This window comes from Engystomops pustulosus, chromosome 2, assembly GCF_040894005.1.
Source record: "Engystomops pustulosus chromosome 2, aEngPut4.maternal, whole genome shotgun sequence".
NCBI lineage: Eukaryota > Metazoa > Chordata > Amphibia > Anura > Leptodactylidae > Engystomops > Engystomops pustulosus.
The window spans coordinates 46402100-46429473 of record NC_092412.1 but is presented as its reverse complement, the minus strand read 5'-3'; the positions used below and the strand labels follow the sequence as shown (position 1 = coordinate 46429473).

General features: G+C 41.6%; 1 protein-coding gene across 1 annotated transcript in view; it reads right to left on the bottom strand.

Moving 5' to 3' along the window:
- Nucleotides 1-27374, bottom strand: part of FREM2 (FRAS1 related extracellular matrix 2) — a 134689-nt gene that overhangs the window by 27972 nt on the left and 79343 nt on the right. Inside the window, exons 7-9 of the mRNA XM_072134448.1 lie at nucleotides 5154-5303; nucleotides 2438-2647; nucleotides 886-1083 (exon numbers count right to left, since the gene is read on the bottom strand). Coding sequence (XP_071990549.1) covers nucleotides 886-1083; nucleotides 2438-2647; nucleotides 5154-5303 — 558 coding nt within the window. The remainder of the gene's footprint in view (nucleotides 1-885; nucleotides 1084-2437; nucleotides 2648-5153; nucleotides 5304-27374) is intronic.

The following is a 27374-nucleotide window of genomic DNA, read 5'->3' as shown; positions in this document are numbered from 1 at the left end:
ACTATCAAGGTCCAGGTTTATATAAACTTTCATTTAGCTTCTGAACATTCACTAGTATCTGACACATAGTAAAAGAGATGAGACAGAGAAGAGATGAGAAATGATGAGATCCATGAGATGAATATAACACACAATTACATTCTCAGCTCTGCTATCGCAGCCATAACATATGTACACAGTCAGCTCTGCTGTGCCTTTCTCCCCCTACCCTGGATAAAGACCTTATCTGCCGCTAGCTTGTAGCTTTACTCTCCTTGCACTGCTGTTTGCCGTCAGGATGTCTGTGTGTGTGAGCTTGTCTTGGAATGCAAGGGTGGGGCCCCTGCAGAGAGGAGGTGAGCGCAACGTTAGACAGGAGAACAATCTGTCCTGCCTGACCCTAGACTTTTTATTTACAGTCGGATCCCAGTGCAACCGAAATTTTGTGCACCAGGACTGATAGAGACAGGTTGGAATTATATCTATGAAATGCTGTATTTTTGTTAATAACAGCGAATTAGAGAATGTGTTATTTTGTTATCCTGAGTATATTTAAGAATTGTGTCTTTGTGGGAATGCTCCTTTAAGGCTTGTACATCGCCTACTTAACTGTATCATCAAGTTTCGTACAGCTCACATAATAAAACAGTGTTTGCCAAACTGTTCTGCACCCAGAGGCACCTCTCTATTTTTCAGTTAAGCTATACTTGAAAAGGATTACATCCCAACCTACTCCTCAGCACACCTGCATTTATAACATGACAGGCTCCCTTCACACAATAAATAGCATTAGATACTCATATGACATGTACATAATGCATTGACAAAATGATTAATAATGTTTTCACCACTTTCATTCCTAAGGTCAATAAGACTGGATAAATGTCAGAGCAGAATAGACTGTACCTGGGAGGAATGTGATGATTGAACTATCTGTGTTTGGCCGTTCTTCAAAGTCCATCATCACTTGTGCCGATCCTTGTCGAGTATAACATCGTACGGTAGACTTGTAGCTGACGTCTCCACTTCTGTATACCATGGCGGTGATCTTCCCATCCTTCTCATGCCCTATGTAAATGGCCTCCCTGAATTGGACCTTGGGCACTGTGAAAAAATAGCCAGGAATTAGTCGATAGGTAGCGATGGTCCTGGCAATCCAAGCTAAGGAGGTTGTACTAGTTTTCTAACAGGTTAGTGGAAGAGTTACTGGGGGAAATTAGGGGGAAAAGGTTATTGGTTATTGGGGGGGGGGGGGGATTAAAGTCCTTCTGTGAATGTACTGGTTTATGGCACTGCACAATACAAGGTGACGCCTTGTTTATACAGATCATTGATCTCTTTTTCTCTCAAGGCTTGGGAGTCCCAGTTGTTGGGCCCCTAGTTATCTGTATAAAATTGTAACTAAACCTTTGAAACGAACGTCTTTTTTTTCCATTTTACGGTAGCAATGGTGAACTTTGTATTATTCTTCATCAAGTAAAGCAGCTTCTCTGGGCCTTTTTGCTGCTCTTTCTCCTGTAGTGAGTAGAGTAACTGAGACCCAAATACTTCAGACAGATAAGGAGGCTAATGATTAATCCTTTCAATACCTAGATAATATTTCCCTTAAATGGAACCTGTCATTAGAAATTGGCTTAATACACAATTACCAGTATGTGGTCTAGCAGCTTTAAACCAGTGTGTTGTCAAGCATTTGAACAGCTTTAAGATCATGTTTCTTTCATAGCCCTGCATGGTTCCATCATCCACAAAATTAACTTTGAAGTGACATGTAAATTGGTTGTATAAAGTCAAGGAGGTGGAGAGTTTAACACAGAAGTCAAGCTCTCCCCACCTCAGATCACCTTCTCCTTCATCATGCACAGGACTTCTGGAGATCTTGAAAGTGATTTTTTTCTTGGTGCAGGACCATCAATTACAATGAAGGCTCAAGATTGAGCTTGAATTCACTGTTAAAATCTCTGCTTATTTGACTTTATACAACCAATTTATACTCACATCAAAGTTGATTTCTGGTATAATGCCACCACCAGGGGCCATGAAAGAAACAGGATCTGGAAGGTGTTCAGCTGCTTCACAACATACTGGTAGAGGTTTATGAGGTCAATTTCTGCTGACAGGTTCCCCTTAATGATTCAGCTCTCTGAGAAGATTAGACTATGGAGGGACTGTCTTTAAAGAGTTCAATCATTAGACACTTTATCCTTTATACCTTTATCTCTCAGCTGTCAGTGGATACAGGACAGAAAGCTGCTTAAATAAGATAAAAAAGGAGGGAAAGAGAAGGACACAGGAACATATATCTTCAATAAAGTATATTACAAAGTTTACTATTATCATCTGCACTAATAATTTTTGTCAACAGTTTAGTTACATTTTAAGTTTAATGGCCGCTCAAGGACAAGTCAAAAGTACTTGATAAGGGATTTAGAATGATAGATATATAAATGTAGCTTACAGTCAGAGACGGTGTCATTGATGTAGACTGTTGCCTTGCTGGGCTCCCCAAGGACGGCATTCATTGGCATACGCAGCACGAGTTCAAACTTCTCTATGCCCTCCAGCACCGGCTGTCCCAAGTCATCCAGAATGACCACGCGGAAAGTCTGCATGTTAACCCCCGGAGCGAAATCCAGATTCCTGCTGATACCTACATAGTCAATGCCAGCTGAGGAAAGAGATGCATCTATTAGTGTATCTTATACAGTCATTCAGGGCCAACACTGATACATCATATTCTTCAAAAATATTCACAGAAATCTCATTTTTTAGGTAAAATTTGGGAAGACCAAAACATGTAGTCTCTGAATACAGGGAAAGGGCAACTAGAGGGTATTATATGGTGTAAGGACATCAGAGCGCAGGGTAAAGGGCATGGCTTGACGCATGCAATATCTGCCCAATGTATTTCTTCAGATTTCCTGGTCCAATATAATGTTTCCTCAGGCCAGGGCCGGTGCCAGCTCTGGACATACCTGCGTAAGTGCCGGGGCCCAGAGCTACTGGGGGGGGTGGCACATAAGGCTGTACATAAGAAATCCATGGGGGTGACGCAGGCTTTATCTAATGAATCCATAGGGTGCAAGGGGGGCTTAGATAAAATAACCATGAGGGGCAGTAAATAAAATAACCATGAGGGGGCTGTATATAAAATAACCATGAGGGGGCTGTATATAAAATAACCATGAGGGGGGCTGTATATAGAATAACCATGAGGGGCTGTAAATAAAATAACCATGAGGGGGCTGTATATAGAATAACCATGAGGGGGTTGTATATAAAATAACCATGATGGGGCTGTATATAAAATAACCATGAGGGGGACTGTATATAGAATAACCATGAGGGGCTGTAAATAAAATAACCATGAGGGAGCTGTATATAAAATAACCATGAGGGGGCTGTATATAAAATAACCATGAAGGGGCTGTATATAAAATAACCATGAGGGGGCTGTATATAAAATAACCATGAGGGGGCTGTATATAAAATAACCATGAGGGGGCTGTATATAAAATAACCATGAAGGGGCTGTATATAAAATAACCATGAGGGGGCTGTATATAAAATAACCATGAGGGGGCTGTATATAAAATAACCATGAAGGGGCTGTATATAAAATAACCATGAGGGGGCTGTATATAAAATAACCATGAGGGGGCTGTAAATAAAATAACCATGAGGGGCTGTATATAAAATAACCATGAGGGGGCTGTATATAAAATAACCATGAGGGGGCTGTATATAAAATAACCATGATGGGGCTGTAAATAAAATAACCATGAAGGGGCTGTATATAAAATAACCATGAGGGGGCTGTATATAGAATAACCACGAGGGACTGTAAATAAAATAATCATGAGGGGGTTGTATATAAAATAACCATGAGGGGGCTGTATATAAAATAACCATGAAGGGGCTGTATATAATATAACCATGAGGGGGCTGTATATAAAATAACCATGAGGGGGCTGTATATAAAATAACCATGAAGGGGCTGTATATAAAATAACCATGAGGGGGCTGTATATAAAATAACCATGAGGGGGCTGTAAATAAAATAACCATGAGGGGCTGTATATAAAATAACCATGAGGGGGCTGTATCTAAAATAACCATGAAGGGGCTGTACATAAAATAACCATGAGGGGGCTGTATATAAAATAACCATGAGGGGGCTGTATATAAAATAACCATGAGGGGGCTGTATATAAAATAACCATGAGGGGGCTGTATATAAAATAACCATGAGGGGGCTGTATATAAAATAACCATGAGGGGGTTGTATATAAAATAACCATGAGGGGGCTGTATCTAAAATAACCATGAAGGGGCTGTACATAAAATAACCATGAGGGGGCTGTATATAAAATAACCATGAGGGGGCTGTATATAAAATAACCATGAGGGGGCTGTATATAAAATAACCATGAGGGGGCTGTATATAAAATAACCATGAGGGGGCTGTATATAAAATAACCATGAGGGGGCTGTATATAAAATAACCATGAGGGGGTTGTATATAAAATAACCATGAGGGGGCTGTATATAATATAACCATGAGGGGGCTGTATATAAAATAACCATGAAGGGGCTGTATATAGAATAACCATGAGGGGCTGTATATAAAATAACCATGAAGGGACTGTAAATAAAATAACCATGAGGGGGTTGTATATAAAATAACCATGAGGGGGCTGTGTATAATATGACCATGAGGGGGCTGTATATAAAATAACCATGAAGGGGCTGTAAATAAAATAACCATGAGGGGGGCTGTATATAGAATAACCATGAGGGGCAGTACATAAAATAACCATGAGAGGCTGTAAATAAAATAACCATAAGGGGGCTATATATAAAATAACCATGAGGGGGCTGTATATAAAATAACCATGAGGGGGCAGTACATAAAATAACCATGAGGGGGCTGTATATAAAATAACCATTAGGAGGCTGTATATAAAATAACCATTAGGGGGCTGTAAATAAAATAACCATGAGGGAGCTGTTTGGGATGATAAACTAGGGAATATTTTAGTGAACAGGAGACTGTTTTAATTTCTGAATTTTTAATGCTGCCACACGAGTTCACTGCAAAGGGGCCTACTGAGGCCCTGGCGCCCAGGGACCTACAGAATCCTGCAGCTGACCCTGCCTCTGGCCTAACTTACCTACTGCTGACACTGTTTCCGTCTTTTGTGACCGCACAGTGACGGTGGCAGTTTTAGATAGATCAGTGCCAGTCCTCCATACACGTACTTCAATGTATCCCGCACTTTCATCAACATACAATTCCACATCTCCAAAGTAAAAAGCAGGTTCTGCAAAAGTATGAATATATATTTTTATACATATACATAGAGTGGATAACAGTAATATGAAAAGCAACTGTTGTCATGTCACATGCACGATACATTGCAATATTAATAACTCTAATTTTATACTGAGCCAACCAAGCAGTTCACTATACCATGCAGGTCCGCTATCAGAAAACCAAGGTTTGGTTTCAATTGGAAAGAGGGTGGTACCTAATGGTGCCTATATGACCATCAGTACAGTATATTATATTCCAAATACTGATAGCTGGTTCAAGCAGCAGAATTTTTATTTATTAAATTATTTTATAATGGACCATTATACAACATTATACAAGCTCTTATACCTCTTGTGTCACCCCTTCATCCTCATAGACTGTAAGCTCTTGTGTCACCCCTCATCCTCATAGTCTGTAAGCTCTTGTGTCACCCCCTCATCCTCATAGTCTGTAAGCTCTTGTGCCACCCCCTCATCCCCATAGACTGTAAGCTCTTGTGTCCCCCCTCATCCTCATAGACTGTAAGCTCTTGTGTCACCCCTTCATCCTCATAGACTGTAAGCTCTTGTGTCACCCCCTCATCCTCATAGACTGTAAGCTCTTGTGTCACCCCCTCATCCTCATAGACTGTAAGCTCTTGTGTTACGCCCTCATCCTCATAGACTGTAAGCTCTTGTGTCACCCCCTCATCCTCATAGACTGTAAGCTCGTGTCAACCCCTCATCCTCATAGACTGTAAGCTCTTGTGTCCCCCCTCATCCTCATAGACTGTAAGCTCTTGTGTCACCCCTCATCCTCATAGTCTGTAAGCTCTTGTGTCACCCCCTCATCCTCATAGTCTGTAAGCTCTTGTGCCACCCCCTCATCCCCATAGACTGTAAGCTCTTGTGTCACCCCCTCATCCTCATAGACTGTAAGCTCTTGTGTTTCCTCTCATCCTCATAGACTGTAAGCTCTTGTGTCACCCCCTCATCCTCATAGACTGTAAGCTCTTGTGTCACCCTCATCCTCATAGACTGTAAGCTCTTGTGTCACCCCCTCATCATCATAGACTGTAAGCTCTTGTGCCACCCCCTCATCCCCATAGACTGTAAGCTCTTGCGAGCACGGCCCTCACTCATACTGTTCCATATCACTGTTTGTACTCTGTAATGTTATATTATATTTGTATATGTTCCCTATGATTTGTAAAGCTCTTTGGAATATAATGGCGCTATATAAATAAAGATTATTATTACTCTAATTATTTCATATCCAAAACATGAGTTGTATGAAATCCTCTGTGCCTCCGATCCATTCCTCCTTCCCACAATTACACATAGAAGCAGTTCTAGGAGTAAAGACGCTTTCTCTGTGATACAAATGGTCAGATGATACCACACAACAATTAGAGGTCCACCCAGTATTGGAGTGGCGCACCCCATTGGTGGACCAAAGCTCTGACCTAATATTGGACCCCAGAGTTAAGTAGAAGAAATCTAATTTCGAGCCATGGAGCATCTATTTCCTAGAGTATGACAGAAGCTGGGCCCCAAATAATTTTATCTTGAGGGCCCAAGTTACTGCAGTCAAAAGTTTTTTTTATAATTAAAGGACATCTTCCACCAGAATGAAGGATTGTAAAACAAGCACACTGACATACTGGTGTGTGTCCCCTCTGGCAGGATCTGCTCTTCTGCATGCTTCCTATGCCCTTGCTATGGAGAACGGAGCCCCCCAGGCTCATGTGCAAAAGGTTTTTTTTTTTTTTTTTGTAAAAACAAGGGCCTAAGAAGCTAAAAGAAGAGCAGATCCTTCCAGAGGCGGCACACACCAGTAGGTCAGTTTGCTTAGTTTACAATCCTTCATCCTGGTGGTAGACGTCCTTTAAGGGCACAGTATAAAGTTGCTCTTTGCTAGTGGCTTTCTTCTATGGCTATTCAAAGGGTTAGACCCTCACACTAAGGCCTTAAGAGGACATATGGAAAGTATTTGTACACAAGCTTCGATAATGGCACCAGATCATAGAAATGGAAAGATTCAGAGATTTTTTGCACTTTTTTTTCTATCTCTTTTTCATTCCTGCTTTATCAGCATTCATCCTCCTATTGGTTTGTGCCAGTTCTGAAGAGTATGTATATACAACCGTGAGTGCATTATCTCAATACACTTGGAGGAACTGATGAGTCAGTAAATCTTGGGAATTCCTGAAATGATTCACCCAATTTCAGTGCCAGACCGAATGCGTAACCACCAGGATGTGTTAGTTACAGTATTTATATCTCCAATGAGCTGGCAAAAACATATATACAATATCTATAAAACTTTACGACAAAGTATAAGACTTTACTTGTATGAAAAAATATGATTTTTAAATGGTACCATGCAACATAAACCAGACACTGTTACATCCAGTCCCATCAAAGTTTATGAGGAATACAGTACTGCAACACAAAGCCAATGGATAGACGCAGCAAATGCAGCATCCTATGGTAAGTTGTCTACAGATCTTCACTATAATATAGAGTAACTAGCATACATAATATACCAGCATGTAGGTTAATAACTTTAGGCTCCTGAACCTGATGCAAAATCTGCATAATCTAGATAACACGCAGAATAAGTACTAAATGTAAAACGTCTATTTTGTATTGTGTAAGTCATGAGTCACAGTCTGTATTGTACTTTGGAGCTGCATTCATAATTCGGCAAGAAACACTAAGCAGTACAGTAAATACAGCTGAGGTAATCAGGTACAATATACCAATCCACAACATACAAGGTGGTTCCGCCTGTGTTGGGCCCAGTTCTGTGTTTGGACCTTGTTTAATGGCTTCTGTTAGTGTCCGTTTGCACCAGTACCATTAGGTTTCAGTTACTTAAGACAGAAAAAATTGGGCTGCAGCTTCCTTCCAATTTTCCACTCATAGGAAACACTAATGGAAGTGGTGCAACTGGACACTAATGGAAACCATTAAGAATCCATGGAAATCAATTTTAATGGATTCGTTAGACTTCTGTTTTAGTGATGGAAGAAAATCACAGAGGTCCAGTTTGTGGCCTTGGAGATAACATTGAAGACTTATTGGATGAGTAACTCCTCAGATGTGTATATAGACTAAAATAAGAAAGACTCTCAATGACTGACCACACACTGGACTCCTAAGTTAAAGGAAATCGACCACCAGGATGAAGGATTGTAAACCCAGCACACTGACATACTGGTGTGTGCCCCCTCTGCCAAGATCTGCTCTTCTTTTAGCTTCTTATGCCCTGGTTTTTACAAAGAAGATTGTATAAATATTGCAAATGAGTTGTTAATTGAGCCTAAAGCTCATGCTCATTTGCATAATTTATAAATCCTATTTTTGTAAAAACCAGGGCATAAAAAGTTAAAAGAAGAGTGGATCCTGCCAGAGGGAGCACACACCAGTATGTCAGTGTACTTGGTTTACACATCCTGGTCGTAAATGTCCTTTAGTGCATAACGATGATGATGATAACAAAAATGATACGTAAAATGTATAAATGATGATTAGCCATAAAAATCATCTCAGGAAGACACAAGTAAGTAAGCTCAGTCAGATCCTGTATAAATCTGCACAGTTATGAACAAAGTAAAAGAGCAAAAGGACATGAACCTGCTGCCATAGAGGATGATCACAGGGGAAAGGAAATGTAAGTGACGGGATGAATATTATCACCGGAGGAATCCAAGTCTACGACCTCCAGGTCCTTCATATAGACAGAGCTAATTCCAGTGTCCTCCCATCTTCCCGGCAATATTATACAATGCTCGGACTGTCACCCTTCCTTCAGTTTCAGAGATAATTTCCTGAAAGCAGATTTAGCAGAGGGCGATGTCGGAGCCACGATTAGTATAGAGTGGCATGGGGTCACAAAGGGAACAGGCTGCAATGAATGTGTCTTCACATGCGGCGCACCTTTAATCTAGTGAGTGCTCTGCGAGGAACAAGTTCAGATATTAATGACCTTCCCTTAGAAATCAGGCTCTATAAGTATGTAAAGTAGATTTGCCGGAGAAGAGGAAAAGGAAAGCCGGGCTTAAAGAAGAACCAATTAGTAAATTGAGAATGCGGCCGTTTTGTGTGGACCGTGCTAAAGAAGCTAAATCTGCTCTTTGTTCGCGCATATCCTGCTCTTATTATTTTTGCCTGTCCTGTACGACACAATCATAAAACAAACCTTTGCTGTCTTAAAGGTCACGGCTTGTTACGGGGATAAAGCATCGGAAGCTTGGATTTACTTTAGCAATAATTAGCAGTAAATCTCTACATCTGTAGATATCAGAACTTTCCCACATGGACGCTTAATTGATGTCAGATGTCATGAATAGAACCAGGCTCGTTGTCTTACATTTGGGTTTACTATTCTGCAATCATTAGGATTTACTACTAATTGGAAAAAGAATAAGTTCCCAGTAATTTGCAACATCAGTTTCTAGCAACTGGTAGCATGGTAGAAAATTGAGACTTAAAAAACTCTTGAATCTCCAGAAGATGCCACTGTTGGGGATGTGATCATGGCCTGTACACCAGGTTTCTTATTTCCCCTTACACCACTCTCATCCCATGACTGGGTGGGGATCACCTGGCCTGGTGCATTTCCTGTAGCAGAATTCTATAGACATAACTTGGTGTACAACTCATTTGGGTGCACAAGGCTGGAGTCTATTAGTATATCGAGGACACTGTCTGCCTGTGGGGGAGCAGTATTGAATTATAATATAGGCGGTTTGGGCGGTAGCCTGGGGCCTAAGATTTCTAGGGGACCCATGGCCACCCAAACTACTCACCAAATTTTATACTCAGAACATCACCCATGACATCTTCATACATCTGTTCTGCTCTCAATGCACATGCTCTCAAAACACATGAAGGTCTTTCAAAGGTCCTGAAAACACAGGTTGAATGCAGACAGGAGGGACACAACCTCCATTCTTCAAGAAGCTGATTCTAGTCTCATATGTAGGAACTGATTTCAGACTTGTAGGGACTATAATATTCATACAACCCAGGACCCATGGCAGTCTTACCCTGCCCCTGTGGGTAAGTATTATGATTGGTTGCACTATGCGTCCAGTAATGTTAAATAACCCTCTATGACTTGGATGACTGCTATGCTGAGTGTCAGTGAACATGAGTGTTTTTCTATGATTAGGGACCTTTCACACTAGAAATCGTTTTTTCCACTAGGATTCTGTTGCGTTTTTTTAAAATGCATTTTCATGGAACTTTTCAAATGCATCAAAAGAAACTGAAGACTATAGCAATGCAGGAGTGAATAACGCATTGCACTCACATTAGAATGCACTTTTGATAAGCCCCATAGACTTGTCTAGGGCAATTTACACAATTTTCAGAAGTAGAGAAAGCTGCGAGTTTTATATGCATTATACAATGTAAAGCCCACACATCAGAAACAAGCACAGAACTTGTGCATGAAAAACTCTTGTGTGTTAGGGTCCTTAACAATGTCGAGTCTTTGCAATCACAATTAAGGTCATCTCAGAAGGTCGTCAGACTGGGTCCTCCTTACCCAATTTAAGACTTGGAGATATTACCTAACTAGGCATGCATAACATTGCTACTCCTGAAAAGATATCTTGGCACATTGAGCTTCCACATTCCTGAGAAATTAAAGCCATACAAAGCCGGAGTCAACCTCCCATGATGAGCGGCCTGGAACAAACAGCGGCTACCAGCAAAGACTGCATATGCTCAGGCCCGGTTTTAGGCAAAATGGGGCCCTAAATCTGGGGCCCCAAAATAATTATTGTCACAGTCAGTAGGAGACTCCTTTACCCCTGCACAATAATAACAGTTTGCAATTTACAACCAGTAGTAGGGTAAGTATCTGTAATATGGGACTGCAGGAGAATGTTATAGGAGATAGACAGATGATATTTAGATAGATGATAGAAGATAAATATGAAATATGATATAGATTTATACATAGATGATAGATAGATAGATGATAGATAGATAAATATATAAATATGAGGGATAAATAGATACTGTATAAGAGATAGATGGATAGATATATAGCTATAGAGATAGATATAGTAGAAGAGAGAATGGATAGATGATAGATGGATAGATAATCGATAGGAGATAGATCGATAGATAGATAGATGATATATAAATAAATAAATAGACAATAAACTAGATAGATAAATGGTTAGATAGACCGGTACATAGATAGGACATAGATATATTATAGGAGATAGATAACTAGACAGATAGATGATAGATATCTAGAAAGGAGATAGATGATAAGCATCTTCACCCGGGCATTCAACAAGCAATACATCCTTTGTCTACAAAAGTCTACATGCAGGGGGCCCTTTTAGGACTGGGGGCCCTGGCAAATGCCCAGTTTGCCGCCTCCTAAAGCCAGCCCTGGATATGCTGCTACCAGCAAAGACTGGATATGGTGACTGACAGAAATCATATTTTGTACTTAAAATATTACTTATAATATTTTAATATATATAATATATTATATGCTGGGTAAAAGTTCAACTGCTGGGAAAACCAGAGGTCAGAGTAAGGAAGAAGTCATGGTCTCTCTTGAGAAAGTAAAACATTGGCCATTAGTATATATAGTATACAATTATCTATAATGGGTTTTCCTGGCAATTTATTTTTAATAGCTATTCTTAGCATTGGTCATCAGTATATGATATTTATCATTTTTTAGTATATGATCATGGGGTCTGATGACTTAGCGCCTGACCTATTCAGTAGGTTCTCCCAGATACAGAGTGCTATATACAATGCTATAAAGTGAAGAAAGTCGACTGTATAAGTTCACTATAGCCCCCAAAAAATAGGTGTGTGGTCTTCCAGTCGGACCTCCACTTATCTTAGACTGATGACCTATTCTAAGGATAGGCCATCAGTATTTAAAATGCAAGAACCCCTGAAAAAAATTGAAGATAATTGTAAACGCCAGAAGTATCCAAAATAGCTGATTGATACTGATCGGGTTCTAAGTACCAATCACAGAGGATAAGTCATCAGAATTAAAAATCTAAGAGGGGCCTAAAAAAAGAACTCTTCCAATATTTTGAAGAATTGCCAAAATAATAATAAATACAAAAATTGTAAATCTCGGAAATAGTTAAAATACATTACGCTGTGGTATAATTTATGCAGCGTTCAAGCATCTTTAGCAAAAATTATTTCCAGGTTTGCAAACAAATGAACATAGAAAGTTAATAAAAAAGTAAAATCCTTCTCTCAGTTGAGGGTCATTATCGGAGTCGTCTCTACTCAGCGAGTGGAAGGATTCTGTAATAATGCCAAGGTGGTTTTGTTTGATGTGGTTTAAGTGAGCTCCTGAGCTTGTGAGCCGTAATCTCAGCACTTTTCATCTTCTAGTCATTGTTGGCATGGGTCAGCCAATTAGAAATGAAATAAATCTCACTATGTATGCTGCCAGGTCGCGGGAATTTGATGTTAATTTGATTCTTTGTACGTAGGTACAGCCCAAAGTTCTAAACAACAAGTCAATGTTATAAGACTACTTCGTCCATTTATCATTTCCAGCAACGCAATGGATTGAAAAAACCTTCCCTACAGCATTTTCAGCTAGTCCCTGTATTAGGCCAGCTGCCCTAGTGGATTCTGGGAAATCTGCAAATAAGTTTTCTAGGAAGGGACAAGGAAAACCATGCCTCTTTAACTAACCATTAAGCATGACTTTCAGGAAGCCTAATCACATGATGCGGGATTTAAGCCAAACCAGTATATCTATTCCAGAAGGAACAGATTCCTAACTGTAGACAGCACTGTTTCCACATGCTTGGACCTCTCCAGTACAATATAGGGAAGTGGTTTAGCTGAGAGAGATCAGTATCATCCAGGGACCATTGAGAAGAACTGTTCAAGACTGGTCTATGTGATTAGAGTAGGTTCAGTTATCTATCTGGGGACAGACGAAGGTGAATATGGGCCGGTGAGATTTATTGCTGGCTAGAAACTCTTTACTTCGGGAGGTTGCAAGAGTGTTCACCCCCTAATATAAACAACTATATGGCATACTAAAGCATAGTTAGATAAATTATAAAAAACTTGCACTTCTCACTTGTAAATTGTAAAATTTCCAAATTGTGTCATACCAAAATTCTATCCTCTCCTTTCTATTCTGCAATCCGCTCTTAGCCTTTTCCAATACATCCATATTCTCTGATAATATTCCATCACAATTCCACTCTAAGGCCTCATGCACACTAACATCAGCGTTTGAGCGCCTCACAATCAATGTCCATAGGAAATGACTTCTCGGGCCAGGAGACAGAAATAGGACCTGCACAGTTTTTTCCAACAGAAGCAGTCTATATTTTTAAATTGTGTAGCGTGCACCACCCTGTGACCGAGCCCATTTAGAAAGTAATGGGTTAGCCGCCGTTTATGCGCATGTGTATAAGGCCTAAGTTTTATCCACAGATAAATATAAAGGAATAGAATACCTGGGATAGAAGACCCTGAGGCATCCTTGGGATCCATGACATGTACAGTGCCTTGTGAAAGTATTCGGCCCCTTGAACTTTTCTACCTTTTGCCACATTTCAAGGTTTCACACACAAAGATGTAAAATTGTAATTTTGGAACACAATTGTGAAGAGGAACAAAATTTATTGGATATTTTACATTTTTGTAAAAAATAATACTAAAAAGTGAGTGAATGATTCAATGTTGTCCTAATTGACTGATGATGATGAATATAATCCACCTGTGTGTAATAAAGTCTCCATATAAATACACCTTCCCTGTGATTTCACAAACTTTAAACATTCCAGGGAACACTGTACAAATGTCATATTGACATGGAAGCAAAACTATGAAGACCCAGCCATCCCTCTAAACTTTCATCTACAACAAGAAGACTGATCAAAGATGCAGCTAAGAGGCCCATGATTCCTCTCGATGAACTCCAGAGATCTACAGCTGAGGTGAGAGAGTCTGTCCATAGGACAACAATCAGTCGTACAATGTACAAATCTGGCCTTTATGGAAGAGTGGCACGAAGAAGCCATTTCTCAGAGATATCAATCAAAAGTTTGGTTTAAAGTTTGCCACAAGCCACCTGGGAGACAGCAAACATGTGGAAGAAGGTGTTCTGGTCAGATGAAACCAATATCAAACTTTGTGGCCACAAAGCCAAACAATATGTTTGGTGTAAAAGCGACACCACTCATCACCCAGAACACATCATCCCCACTGTCACACATGGTGGGGGCAGCATCATGGATTGGGCTTTTCTTCTGCAGGGACAGGGAAGATGGTTAAAATTGATGGGAAGATGGATGGAGCTAAATACAGGACCATTCTGGAAGGAAACCTGTTGGAGTCTGTAAAAGACCTGAGACTGGGACAGAGATTTATCTTCCAACAAGACAATGATCCCAAACATAAAACAAAATCTACAATGGAAGGTTCACAAATAAACGTATCCAGGTGTTAGAATGGCCAAGTCACAGTCCAGACCTGAATCCAATCGAGAATCTGTGCAAAGAGCTGAAAACTGTTGCTCACAAATGCTTCATCCAACCTCACTGAGCTCCAGCTGTTTTCCAAGGAAGAATGGGCAAGAATTTCAGTCTCTCGATATGCAGAACTGATAGAGACCTGATACCCCAAGACACTTGCAGCTGTGATCGCAACAAAAGTATTAACTTAAGGGGGTCAAAAAATATTGCATGTCCCACTTTTCAGTTTATTATTTTTTTTACATAAGTTTAAAATATCCAATAAATTCCATTCCACTTCGCAATTGTCCCACTTGTTGTGGATCCTTTACCAAAAAATTGCAATTTTAGATCTTTATGTTTTAAGCTTGAAATGTGGCAAAGGGTAGAAAAGTTCAAGGGGGCCAAATACTTTTACATGGCAATGTATTCAGTCTTGTGCCAAATCTGGGTCATAACTTGAGAAGCCTTAATGGTGGCCTATAAGTTGTCTCTTCCCTATAAGAATGAATACCAACGAAAGATATCCCAGTGCCTTATGTACTCATCCTACTACTAACAATAGACAAGCAATACCAATGGAAGTATATAGGATGCCACAGTAACTAAATGGATAATAAATCATATAATTACGTACTCAATTCAAAAATCCAACATAACTTTATTTAATCGGCCATCAAAAAACATACGGTTAAAAAACACACACATAAAAACCACAAAAGATGTGGCGGTGGTCATAAATAATGCAGTATATGTTAAATACATCTGGAGTAACAAACACCAGTATACACATAATCAGGCTATAACCAATAGTATTACCCACCAGGGTGTAGTAGGTAGCCCACAATTGTTAGAGGTAGTAACTCTGACCACCGCCACAGCACCCCGACGCGCGTTTCGCCGTCGCTTCCTCTAGGGGGTGTGCTGAACCTGATTATAGCCTGATTTTGTGTATACTGGTGTTTGTTACTCCGGATGTATTTAACATATACTGCATTATTTATGACCACCGCCACATCTTTTGTGGTTTTTATGTGTGTGTTTTTTAACCGTATGTTTTTTGATGGCCGATTAAATAAAGTTATGTTGGATTTTTGAATCTTCCCTATAAGAAGACACTAGTAGTATTAACAATACTGAATCCATAGACTTGGACCAAGACAACCCACAAGTGTTTTTTTCTTTTGATACACCCACTTTTAGAATGTGGCTACACATTATCAGCTTAGATCTCTATCTGGCCTGGCAAAACTGCTCCTAGTTGTGGCAAAATAGTATAATAACGAGAAATGATGAAATCAGACTCGCTGGTTTTTGACCGTGCTCTGAATGACACAATATTGCAGTAAATGTGTTCTTATAGTCTTTATCATAATTACTGCATGTAAAGAATACAATTACAAAGAACAAGATGTTGGAAAGCTACAAAATGGTACCTGCTCATTTCTACATGGATCCTACAGAAATACGTAAGTATATGACTTGCTCCGATTCGGCCCATCTGCTATAAACACTCTTTATTCAGCTTCTTCACTGCCATGGTATAATCAACAGTAATAAAGCAGAGATAATAAACATAATGATTTAGAAAAGAACAAAGATTATTTGCTTCCGAAAATTGCCCATTGGCATGTGCACACTGTACTTATACTGTACTTAGCAACTCTATACTTATTTATAACCCAGATTCCATAATTACCCAGATGAAAGGTTATTTCTTCTGTCTGTTCTTAAGAACATACCAATAAAACTACCATAATCCCAGTCTACAGAATCCAAGAAGCGAAGAACTGTGAAAAATTGGTGAGTTCTACGGAATAATTATACCACCTGCCAATTTATATAGAGTAGCTGTGAAAAAGTTTTCTTGTTCCTTTTTTATGTGTATGCTTAATTTATGCATTTTATCTTGAAATCTTATTAGCTATTTGTTGTCTACTTATTGTGTAATGTTGGGTCCTGGTTGCCAGCCAGAAATGGAACCGGTAAAACATTGGGGCACATTTAATTACCCAGTCCGGGGAGTTCACTGTGCCGCGATTCGTAAATATGTCGCTTCCCTGTTCAGGTCCACCGGAGTTCACCTTCTTCTTCCTGGTGTATGTAAGTGCATTGTCTTGCGATATAATTCGAAAGTTAAATCCCGCGCTCAGTCGGTTCATCCAATGGCACGCCCCCCAATTTGTGTTGCATGGAAGCCAGTGCAGCTGCGACAAAAAACGATCACGAGCGACACAATCCCTGTGCAGACACCTGTTAAATACCTGTCAAAGCCAAGCAAATCCCAAAAACGGTGCAAAGTCTGACGAAAGTGCTATCCGCGACCCTTAGTAAATAAGCCCCATTGCAGAAAAGGGGAAAAGTTGGGGGAGATTTATCAGAAGTCTCTTGGAGCAGAACTGTTCTAGTTACCGATGACAACCAATCGGAGCTCGGCTTTCATTTTCCCGCAGCTGTTTATAAAATGAAAGCTGAGCTCTTATTGGTTTCCATGGGCAACTAGAAACGTTTTACCTCAGATACTTCATGATAAAGTCTATTGTTGACGGTCATATGAAAATTGTACATCAAAACAACAATAAGAAGGGACCAGAAGTCCTCTTCTCAGTTTGTCAACCTACCATCACAACAAATACATGAACCCTCCTGTTCTTTTTAGTTTTCTGGGTCCAAGAGTTTAGGATTTATAGTTTGAACATACCGTAAAGGTCTGACTTCTATTTTCAACTTTATCTACTATGAAGACCTATTATCGTTTCGGTAAAATGTCCACCAGCATCTATAGACTACTCTATATATACTGAACTAAATTCCACTTCCGCTTTCTCAACTATTCAGTTTAGAAAGCGGTGTGTCTAGGGTTGAACTTTTTTTGTGACTAATGGGGGGAATTGACCATGCGCCAGTGCATGGGGGATCACCAGGTAATACTCCCCCCACCTCCCACTTCCTGCACCAGATATATCAATAGTCTCCAGGCTCTTTTTATATCGGTTGGGTGGATGCTATGCTATGAAATTTTATATCAAGTTCTGCCTGTTCTGTTCTATAGCTTCACGCCCTGCTGTGCCCACAAGGAATTCAAAGCTTCAAGCCTTGAAACAAGTCCCCCATATGAATATTTTGTAAAAAAACTGAAGAACTGCAGGTTTTCTATTCACTTGAATCAGGTCCCGCCTTCTAAGGTCTTGAATAGGGTCTTGGTCCCGCTTCAATACAGGGCATAGTATGTTGAGAAAATTGTCGAAGTACCGTATTAGCCAGGAAAAATCGGATGTAAATACTTTTGTGTAAAAATGACAAAAGTGCTTAAGGAATGATACCTTTATACCGGGCATGGAGCCTTCCGTTCTACCTCTGTCGCATGTACAGGCAGTCCCGGGGTTACATACAAGATTGGTTCTTTAGGTTTCTTCTTAAGTTTAAAGGGGTTATCCGGGTATACAAATTTACTTATGGCCGTGCTGGGGAGGGCTATTTAAAAATAATAAACATGTACATACCTCCTCCGGTGCTGCTGATGTCCCACGCCGCGGTCAGTCTCATCTGTGCGCCGATTTGTATACAGGGGCGCACAGGGAGCTTCCGTCCGGGCGGAAGCTCCCATCCGACACCATCTCCCAGCGCTTACAACGCTGAGAGATAGGGACGGATGGGAGGAGCCGGCTGGAAGCTCCCTGTGTGCGGCTTCTGTGCCCCTGTAAACAAACAGGGGTACGGATCAAACAGACCGCGGCGCGGGACATCGGCGGCACCGGAGGAGGTAAGTACAAGTTTGTTATTTTTAAATAGCCCGCCCCAGGCCGGCCCTCAGGAAATTTGTATACCCGGATAACTGGTATATTTTATAATTGTAGTTCCCAACAATTTTTTTTCTTGTGCCAGAGACATGGGATTTTCAAAGTTTTGTGCCAATGATAATTTCCTTCCATAACATCAAAAAAAATCTTCAGCTAATAGAATCATCTTTCCAGTCATCTTACTTTTTCTACCCTAAGCAGCTGTGAAGCTCCAAATATCCATGAAGTGCACCCCATGCTATTCCTGCTGCTGATTTAAGTGGATATTTGGATATTTCTGATTTACCCTCCACTGAACTTGATGGTGTTCACATACTGGTAACAGGAGATCCAGGCGGAACAAATCTATTTATTGTGACCCTCCCGCTGACAGGATAAAGTTTCATCACTTCTAACAGAGCAGAAGGTTGAGTCAGACCCTCCACCGGATCCCTGAACTCCAATTAGCAGGACTAAAAATGAATTGTGGGATAGATGTTAGAATCCCACATTTACATCTACTTGCGCTGCAGTTGAAATCGGACATACAAGATGATGTCCTCGGTTGGCGCAATAACTAGATTGGACTGTCTCTCCACATGGATCAAGGAAGGAAATTCTTTCCACATTTAGGGCTGATGTTCCTACACATCTTAGGCTAGGTTCATATGTCGGATTAAAATCTGACATGTATTTTTGAAACGAAATTGGATGCGCCCTTACACCGCCTTTACATGTGGCATTTCGATTGCATTTTAGATTTAATTTAAATGCAACATGGCGGAGCTACTCCAGATCGTGGAGGTGCTTAGACCTAAACGCATATCAGAGAAGTTCCTCCTTGCTGCGTTTGAATTGTGTAAAAACGCTATTCAAATGCCATCTGTGGATGCAGCCTAAGACTTCTAATATGTCATTGCTGTGGCTGCGCTGTCTGGCCTGTGACAGATTAATACTAGCATTAGGATGCGGTCACACGTGTCATGTGAGTTTGCAGGGAAATGCTTACGATTGTTAACCATCACCCGTTGTCTTGGATTTAGACAATGCAAAACATCGGGTGCTGGTTACCAATCACATGTGTTTTCATGAAATTGCACATGCGCTTGGGTCGAGTCCTGCCTTCTGGGCCCCTGTGTTCACAACCTTAGCCTTAATAAAACACGTGATATGCCTCTTGCATCTCTGTTGTGTCCAATGTTTCCGCTGTGAGAATATCCATGATTTTTGGGGGGGGAATAAAGAAATTCTCAGTTACTCCGTCCACCTTCTATTTTAAACCACCCTCCCTAGGACAACCAAGCTGAAATATTACATTATTGTCCGGACTATATTCTCACACGGTTATTACCTACAGAGCAGGACTTCATACATTTACGGTATTAAAATGTTTGCACCATTTTTCTCTCTGACTTTGCTCTAGAAAGAACGTACAAACTACTTGCAGGTGTATTTATAAAGTGAATGCGGCGGTTCTGTGTTGTGTCCTGTGTTCTACAAGACTGAAAAAATGTGCCCCTAGAGGGGCGTGTTAGTGTTTAGTCGGAGTTTTCACCACATTTAATACCGTGCTCTGGTCTTCATGAATGAGGCGCATGCAGCACATTATTAAGGCAAACTGCACGTAGTCCCGTGGGCCACTGTGAACAATCTCCTCCGCTCCCACTAATCTATATTATTATGCCTCCAGTTATAACACTTTGTACAATCTGCTCAGTTCCTTCTGCTGTACAACATGCTGCCTGCAGATAGGACATTGGGGCAGATTTACTTACCCGGTCCATTCGCGATCCAGCGGCGCGTTCTCTGCGCTGGATTCGGGTCCGGCCGGGATTTATTAAGGTAGTTCCTCTGCCGTCCACCAGGTGGCGCTGCTGCGCTGAAAAGCATCTGAACACGCTGGAGTTCACCGAGCCGGGCTGAGTGAAGGTAAGTGCAAGCTCCGCGACAGATTTTTTGTTTTAAATGCGGCGGTTTTTCCGAATCCGTCGGGTTTTCGTTCGGCCACGCCCCCCGATTTCCGTCGTGTGCATGCCAGCGCCGGGGCAATTCAGGGGAAATCGGCGCAAATCGGAAATATTCGGGTAACACGTCGGGAAAACGCGAATCGTAAATCGTAAAACGCGAATTAGTAAATTACCCCCAATATGTACAATCTGCTCAGCTCCTCCTGCTCTATAACATGCTGCCTGCTCAACTTCTGCCACTTGCAGATATGGCACTATATGCAACCTGTTTGTTCTTACTGCTCTATAACATGCTTCCTGAAGTCAGGACACTATGTATAATCTGCTCAGCTCCTCCTACTCTATATCATGTTGTCTGCAGATAGGACACTATGGGGCAGATTTACTTACCCGGTCCTGTCGCGATCCAGCGGCGCGTTCTCTGCGGAGGATTCGGGTCTTTCGGCGATTCACTAAGGTAGTGCGCCCGATGTCCACTTTTTAAATGCAGCGTTTTTTCCGAATCCGTCGGGTTTTCTTGCGGCCACGCCCCCCAATTTCTGTTGTGTGCATGCCGGCGCCGATGCGCCACAATCCGATCGTGTGCGCCAAAATCCTGGGGCAATTCAGGGAAAATCGACGCAAATCGGAAATATTCGGGTAAACCCACGGAAAAACGTGATTTGGGCCCTTAGTAAATGACCCCCATTGTCTAATTTGCTCAGCTTCTCTTGCTCTACAACATGCTACCTACTTATAGTTATACTGTATTGCTGACTATGTTGTGCAGAATTATAATCAGTAATGTTTTGATGTGGTGAAATCCATTGCTTCTCTCGGGGATCACAGCTGTGGTGGAGGGAGACACCTGCCTATGGACATATCATACATAGACATGAATTACATTTATGGACTTGAGCCAACTGCAAAGAGGAATATTAGGGAAACACTGTGGCACATTTACTAAAAACTGTGCAAACACTATGGGGGTCATTTACTAAGGGTCCGATTTGCGGTTTCCCGACGTGTTACCCGAATATTTCCGATTTGCGCCGATGCACGTGATCGGATTGTGGCGCATCGGCGCTGGCATGCACGCGACGGAAATCGGGGGGCGTGGCCGAACGAAAACCTGACGGATTCGGAAAAAACGCCACATTTTTAAAAAAAAGTGTCGCAAGACTTGCACTTACCTTCACTAGGAATAGGCCGGTGTACTTTAGTGCATTTCGGCGGACATCAGCGCAGCAGCGCCACCTGGTGGGCGTCAGATGAACTACCTTAGTGAATCCCAGCCAGACCCGAATCCACCGCAGAGAACGCGCCGCTGGATCGCGAATGGACCGGGTAAGTAAATCTGCCCCTATGTGCAGTTTAATTGTATAGTGTGCAGGGGGCGCCAGAGTCAGGATTTCTGGTGCGCGTTCCCTATGAATCTGGCGCCCCCTGCACAGCTCCAACAGAGTGCAGCAACCTTTTTTGGTGCACCTTTAACATGAGGCTTGCGATACATTTCTGTCAGACTTTGCATGATAAATGTGGCGCAAGCACTTTAGTAAATGTGGGCCACTGTATTAAAAACCTGTATGTTTTTAAAGATAAAAGGCTACATTTTTGAAAAACCTTGACTGTATTAAGTCCCCCATTTTAAGCTCAGGCGCCGGGAATAAATCCTCATAGATTGTAAGCTCTTGTGAGCAATGCCCTCATTCCTATTGTTTTATCTGACCATATTATTACACTGTAATGTCTTATTTTGTCTGGATATGTACCCCATGATCTGTACAGCGCTGCGGAATCTGATGGCGCTATGTGAAAAAAGATTTAGTGTTTTTTATATTTATCCTAATAAAAGTGATTAAAAAGCGGTTTCTGATGGATAAGAAACTGAGCGCTACGTTATTTAGAGCAGACTGCAATATTATCACCATGGAGCCATTGAGTGGTTGTAAAAAAATGCAAATATTAGCTCTGTCCTTCGGAAATTCTTTCATCTTAAAAGGGAGTGTAAGAAGTCCTGCTGGTGTCCTTGTCTATAAGTCATACTGCAAATGTGTACTGCTATACCTACCCCCTACATGCAACTTACTGAACTACAACGTATAGACTGCAGCTCTTATAGGAAGGGATTCAACCTACTGGTCATATATCTATATATCTCACCCAGATAATCTCTAAAGCAGGACAACCTCACACAGATGTTCCACTAACACACCTCCCAACCTTCAAGCAGGACAGTCACAGTTTTGGGCTCTGTCCTGCTGTTCCCCTGGTCTCTGTCGTCTGATTACAGTAATAATGCAGAGAGCCGGCAGAGAGAGGTCCGCTACTTCTGCTGGCTGGCGCAATGTCATGATGTCATCTGCCTGTCAGCTTCAGAGCAACATAGAGGAGGAGCAGAGAAGAGAGAAGCGGCTACAAAGGAACGGGGAAAGGTGAGTATCTTTGAATATTATTTTATAATAATAACAATAATAATTCTTAATTTATATAGCGCACACTGATTACGAAGCGCTTCACAGAGCTTTCCAAATAGGTCTACTGTGGGTGCACGATAAGAGGGGGAGCTACTGGGGGAGGGGGATAAAATAAGAAGGGGAGCTGCTGGGGGAGCGAAAATAAGAAGGGGAGCTGCTGGGGTCACAATATGAGGGGAAGCTGCTGGGGGGCACAATATGAGGGGGAGCAGCTTGGGGGCACAACATAAGGGGGAACTGCTGGGTGGTACAATATGAGGGGGAGCTTGGGGCACAATATCATAGGGCTACAATGTAAGAGGAAGCTGGGGGGCACAATATGAGGGGAAGATGGAGGGCACTAAGGTTGAAATTATACTTTGGGGAGGAGGAGAATTAAGGGCCGGAGCAAATGGCATAGTCTAGGGCAAATAAATTTCCACTCCCAGCTTTTGGCCCTTTTTTTCTGCTATAAAAGTTAGGAGCAATGCATTATGGCTACTTTAAGAGGCACAATAAAAGGGTACTTTAGTATGAGGGGGAGCTCGGGCACATTATCAGTGGGGATACAATGTGACAGAGAACTGGGGGGACACAATGTGAGTGGGAGATGAAGGGCACTGAGGGGTAAATTATACTTTGGGGAGGAGGTGGAGCGAAAGGAGTGGCTTAGAGCAAAAAAAAAAAATGCCTCCCATCTTTTCGCCTTCTTTCTCTACTACGAGTTGGGAGGTATACAATCCGGCTACTTAAAGGGATTGTTTAAGTCCTTTAAAAGCATTTATAATTTATGTATTTGCAGAATGATCTCTACTTTGACCCTGTCCACCCTAATAATCATTAGGACATTACTATGGGTCGTATATAAGGTCACTGCACCTGCGGAACAATGTGTAGGACTATGTAGCCAGTCATATTATTCATTGCTATTGAGGCAGCAGAATATGTCTATTGTGTTCAAAGGGAATTGGCAATGGCTCACACAAAACGGTGAAGCGGGACATGAGATGAACGGGGGGCTGGAGGCTGGGAGGACTCTGCTTTATCACTAAGTAAACTGTGAAGGCTGCAGCCAGCCTATTCATTCTGAAATATCCTGGCCAAACACACGCCATTTGTTTTACTTACACCACAACATATGAAACAAATGTTACAGTACAGCTGCCTGTAAAGCGTCTTTGGGTTGCCCGATTTAGCAGAGTTTGCCAACTCTTGTGTGTACAGTTCATTTTCTTTGGCTCGGGTCCACCTATTGAAAGCAGCAGTGACAGCTCGACCAAAAATGTTAATGGAACTGGATTCACTATCTCGCTTCCTCTCCCTCTCCTAATCTCTCATGGCACCCTCCATGTGTATTATTTATTGTATGGACAGGACCCACACAGGGTTAATAAGGCATTGCACTTGGGTAGATATTTATACATTGGTTACAATTGCTGGATACTTGTGGATATTCTATCCCTACTACAAGTAAAAGTGTTTGTGTGGGGAAGATAGGAGGGGGGCGATCATGGTCTGGAGCCTAAGGGGAGATAACAGAAGCAGAAGAGGATACAATGTCACATTAGAAATAGATTCCTATCTTGGATACATGGATGACTACACAGAGCACTCTTCCAGAACACGCTCTGACACATGGTATATATTACCCATAGTCTACAAGAGCCTGATAAGGAAAGTGAAAAGAGAAGAATGGTTCACCTACAGCATCATGGACCTCAGAGGGGACATTGCACCCATCCCTTGTTTTACCATAGCAGCCATGCAGGCTATATCAAGGCAGGAGGAGCCGTGTGGATTGTACATATTGTCCTATCTGTAGGCGGCATGTTATAGAGCAGGAGGAGCTGAGCAGATTGTACATAGTGTCCTATCTGCAGGCAGCATGTCATAGAGCAGGAAGAGCTGAGCAGATTGTAAATAGTGTCCTATCTGCAGGCTAAATGTGACAGAGCAGGAGGAGCTGATCAGATTGTACAGTGTCCTATCTGCAGGCAGTAAGTGGTACAGCAGAAAACCTGTGTAGATTGTATGTAGTGTCCTATCTGTAGGCAGCATGTTATAGAGCAGGGGTGCTGCATATATTATTCTTATTGCTATCTGCAGACTACATGTTATAGAGCAGGAAGAGCTGAGCACATTTTACATTTTATACACTACATTTGTACAGAATGTGGTTGGTAACATCTATGTGCAGAGTGAAGCTCCCGTCACTTACTGGTGTTCTGTAAGGCAGAAGTCATGGTATAATTGTGGTATCGGCATGTATTAGGATTCATGCACTTTGTTCAGTTTGTGTGTTGGCCTCACTTCCCGGGCTGAAGACATCTCTGTAACGTGGATCTCTCCATCACTTCAGGACAGCATTATAGAAAACTATGGCGCTATGCACTCAGGTAAGAGCGCTGTCGTCCGTCTAGGACGTCTGTACGTCAGCCATATTTTCCAGACTGAACACAGTCATGAGCATGAGACATAACTATGACGGGAAAATCTATGTATTATGAAAAGGGCTATATTAATTTTGGAAATAGCATTGCTTTTATCCACGGGCAATTATGATAATTATCCAACCCATTCAGGTGCAATAGAATTATTTGACTTATATTATTCTATATTCATAATTATCGGCATGGGTATGGTCAGGTGTTACCTATCCTCAGGTTGCTGAAGCGTATGGTCCTATTCTAAATTGGTTTGACAACAGAACTAGCCTTGAGCATGTCCCAAGGTAAAGCTGACATTTGTTCTCCATCCTGAGGCATGAGAGGAGTGCATATGGTTCTCTTCTCTCCTTCCATTAAGCTGTGGTGAATACCCCAGTGATGGATGGCTCTACGTTCTCCAGGTCATCACTCATCAGCACGCAGCTTACAGCACACATAAGCTTCGCTCACCAATGTTTGTCTATCATAATGACCATTCACTGAGCGGAGGGAAGTCCACCTTATTCTAGGCCCTACAAATGATGGCGCTGATTTTAGTGTCCACTCCACAGTTCTGCTCTAATGAGCTGTACAATTTATTTTGTCATTGAGTAATGAGCCTTCACAGACAAAGCTTTCAAGTGGCAGCTCCTCCAGAGAATTCACTCTTCTTCTGGTTCCTAGCAATGTGCTGACTTATATGACAGCCCTGGTGGGAGTACGGTTTGGGGAAAAGTAATGAAAAAATAACTTAGGTATTCCTAAAGGCGGATTAGACCTCACGTCATTGGGGTCTGTAGAACTCACAGATGGACGGATGATAAATGGGGCTTATGGATACATACAGTAACTAAACGAAACACCTGCTCGGTGGATATGGAGATGAATATGGAGTTTACATTATGTCTACTTCTCCATAGTTACTAAGTTAGAAAAAGTTCTAATAATAATCCTCATTACTACGTCTTGCATAGCTTGTCTTCCAGGGAAGAGACAGGACTACAATATTCACAATAAGTGGTTGGACAGTCATGACATAAAGATACCTTTAGGCGATAGGCACACGTTAAAGGGTTTGTCCTGTGACAACAAGATAGCCCTTATCTACAGGATTGGCTAAACTAGCTGACTGGTGGATAAGGATCACAAGAATGTGGGTCCGTTGTACCTCCGTTGCACCCAAAAAGAACGGAACGGCGGTCACTCATGCCCACTGCCGCTCCATTCATTGTCTATGGAACGTATGGAGTTAGCAGTGTACGGGGCTCGGCTATATACGTTGGTGCACATGACCAGCCCCTCTATTCATATAGGGTACAACAGACCTCAATTCTTGTGATCTCTGAGACCCCACGATCAGCAAGTTATCCCCAATCCTGTGAATCGGAGCTACCTTGTTGTCACTGGAAAACCCCTTTAAGTATCTATTGCACTTGGCTATATCCAGTACTACTATAGAGAGTACATAGAGCTGCAGTGCACTTAGTAGTCCTGCCGTTAAATTCAGAAAGGCGAAGGGGACCTTCAATCTCTTGTTTGGTGTAGTACCCTGTTGTCAGATCCAACCCAATCATCTTCTTTTGCCCTTTCCTGCAAATTGGATAACCCTTTAAATTTTGTGCCAACCACTTATAGCTAAACAAACCCTCTTTTTGTTTATAAGGTTACATGCACATGCACACATTTTTTGTGCTATTTGCTTTGTTTATTATGGATACGTGTGGAGGTTATAGAAAACTCTGCACCCTGTGCCTTCCTATAGGAGTCTATAAAATACGGATCACACAGGTGTCATCCATGTCCTGTCTGCATTTGCAGATCAGTTGCTATTTAACACAATAATGTGATCCAAACAGAAACCAAAGACATGAAAAACATATGACACATGGACCACAGAAATGGACCACAGATCAGCTGTTTGTGGGCTTAGAACAGCCACATCCATGTACAGGTAGCCTGGGAGAGACCTCCCACCCCACATAACACATGGTTACCC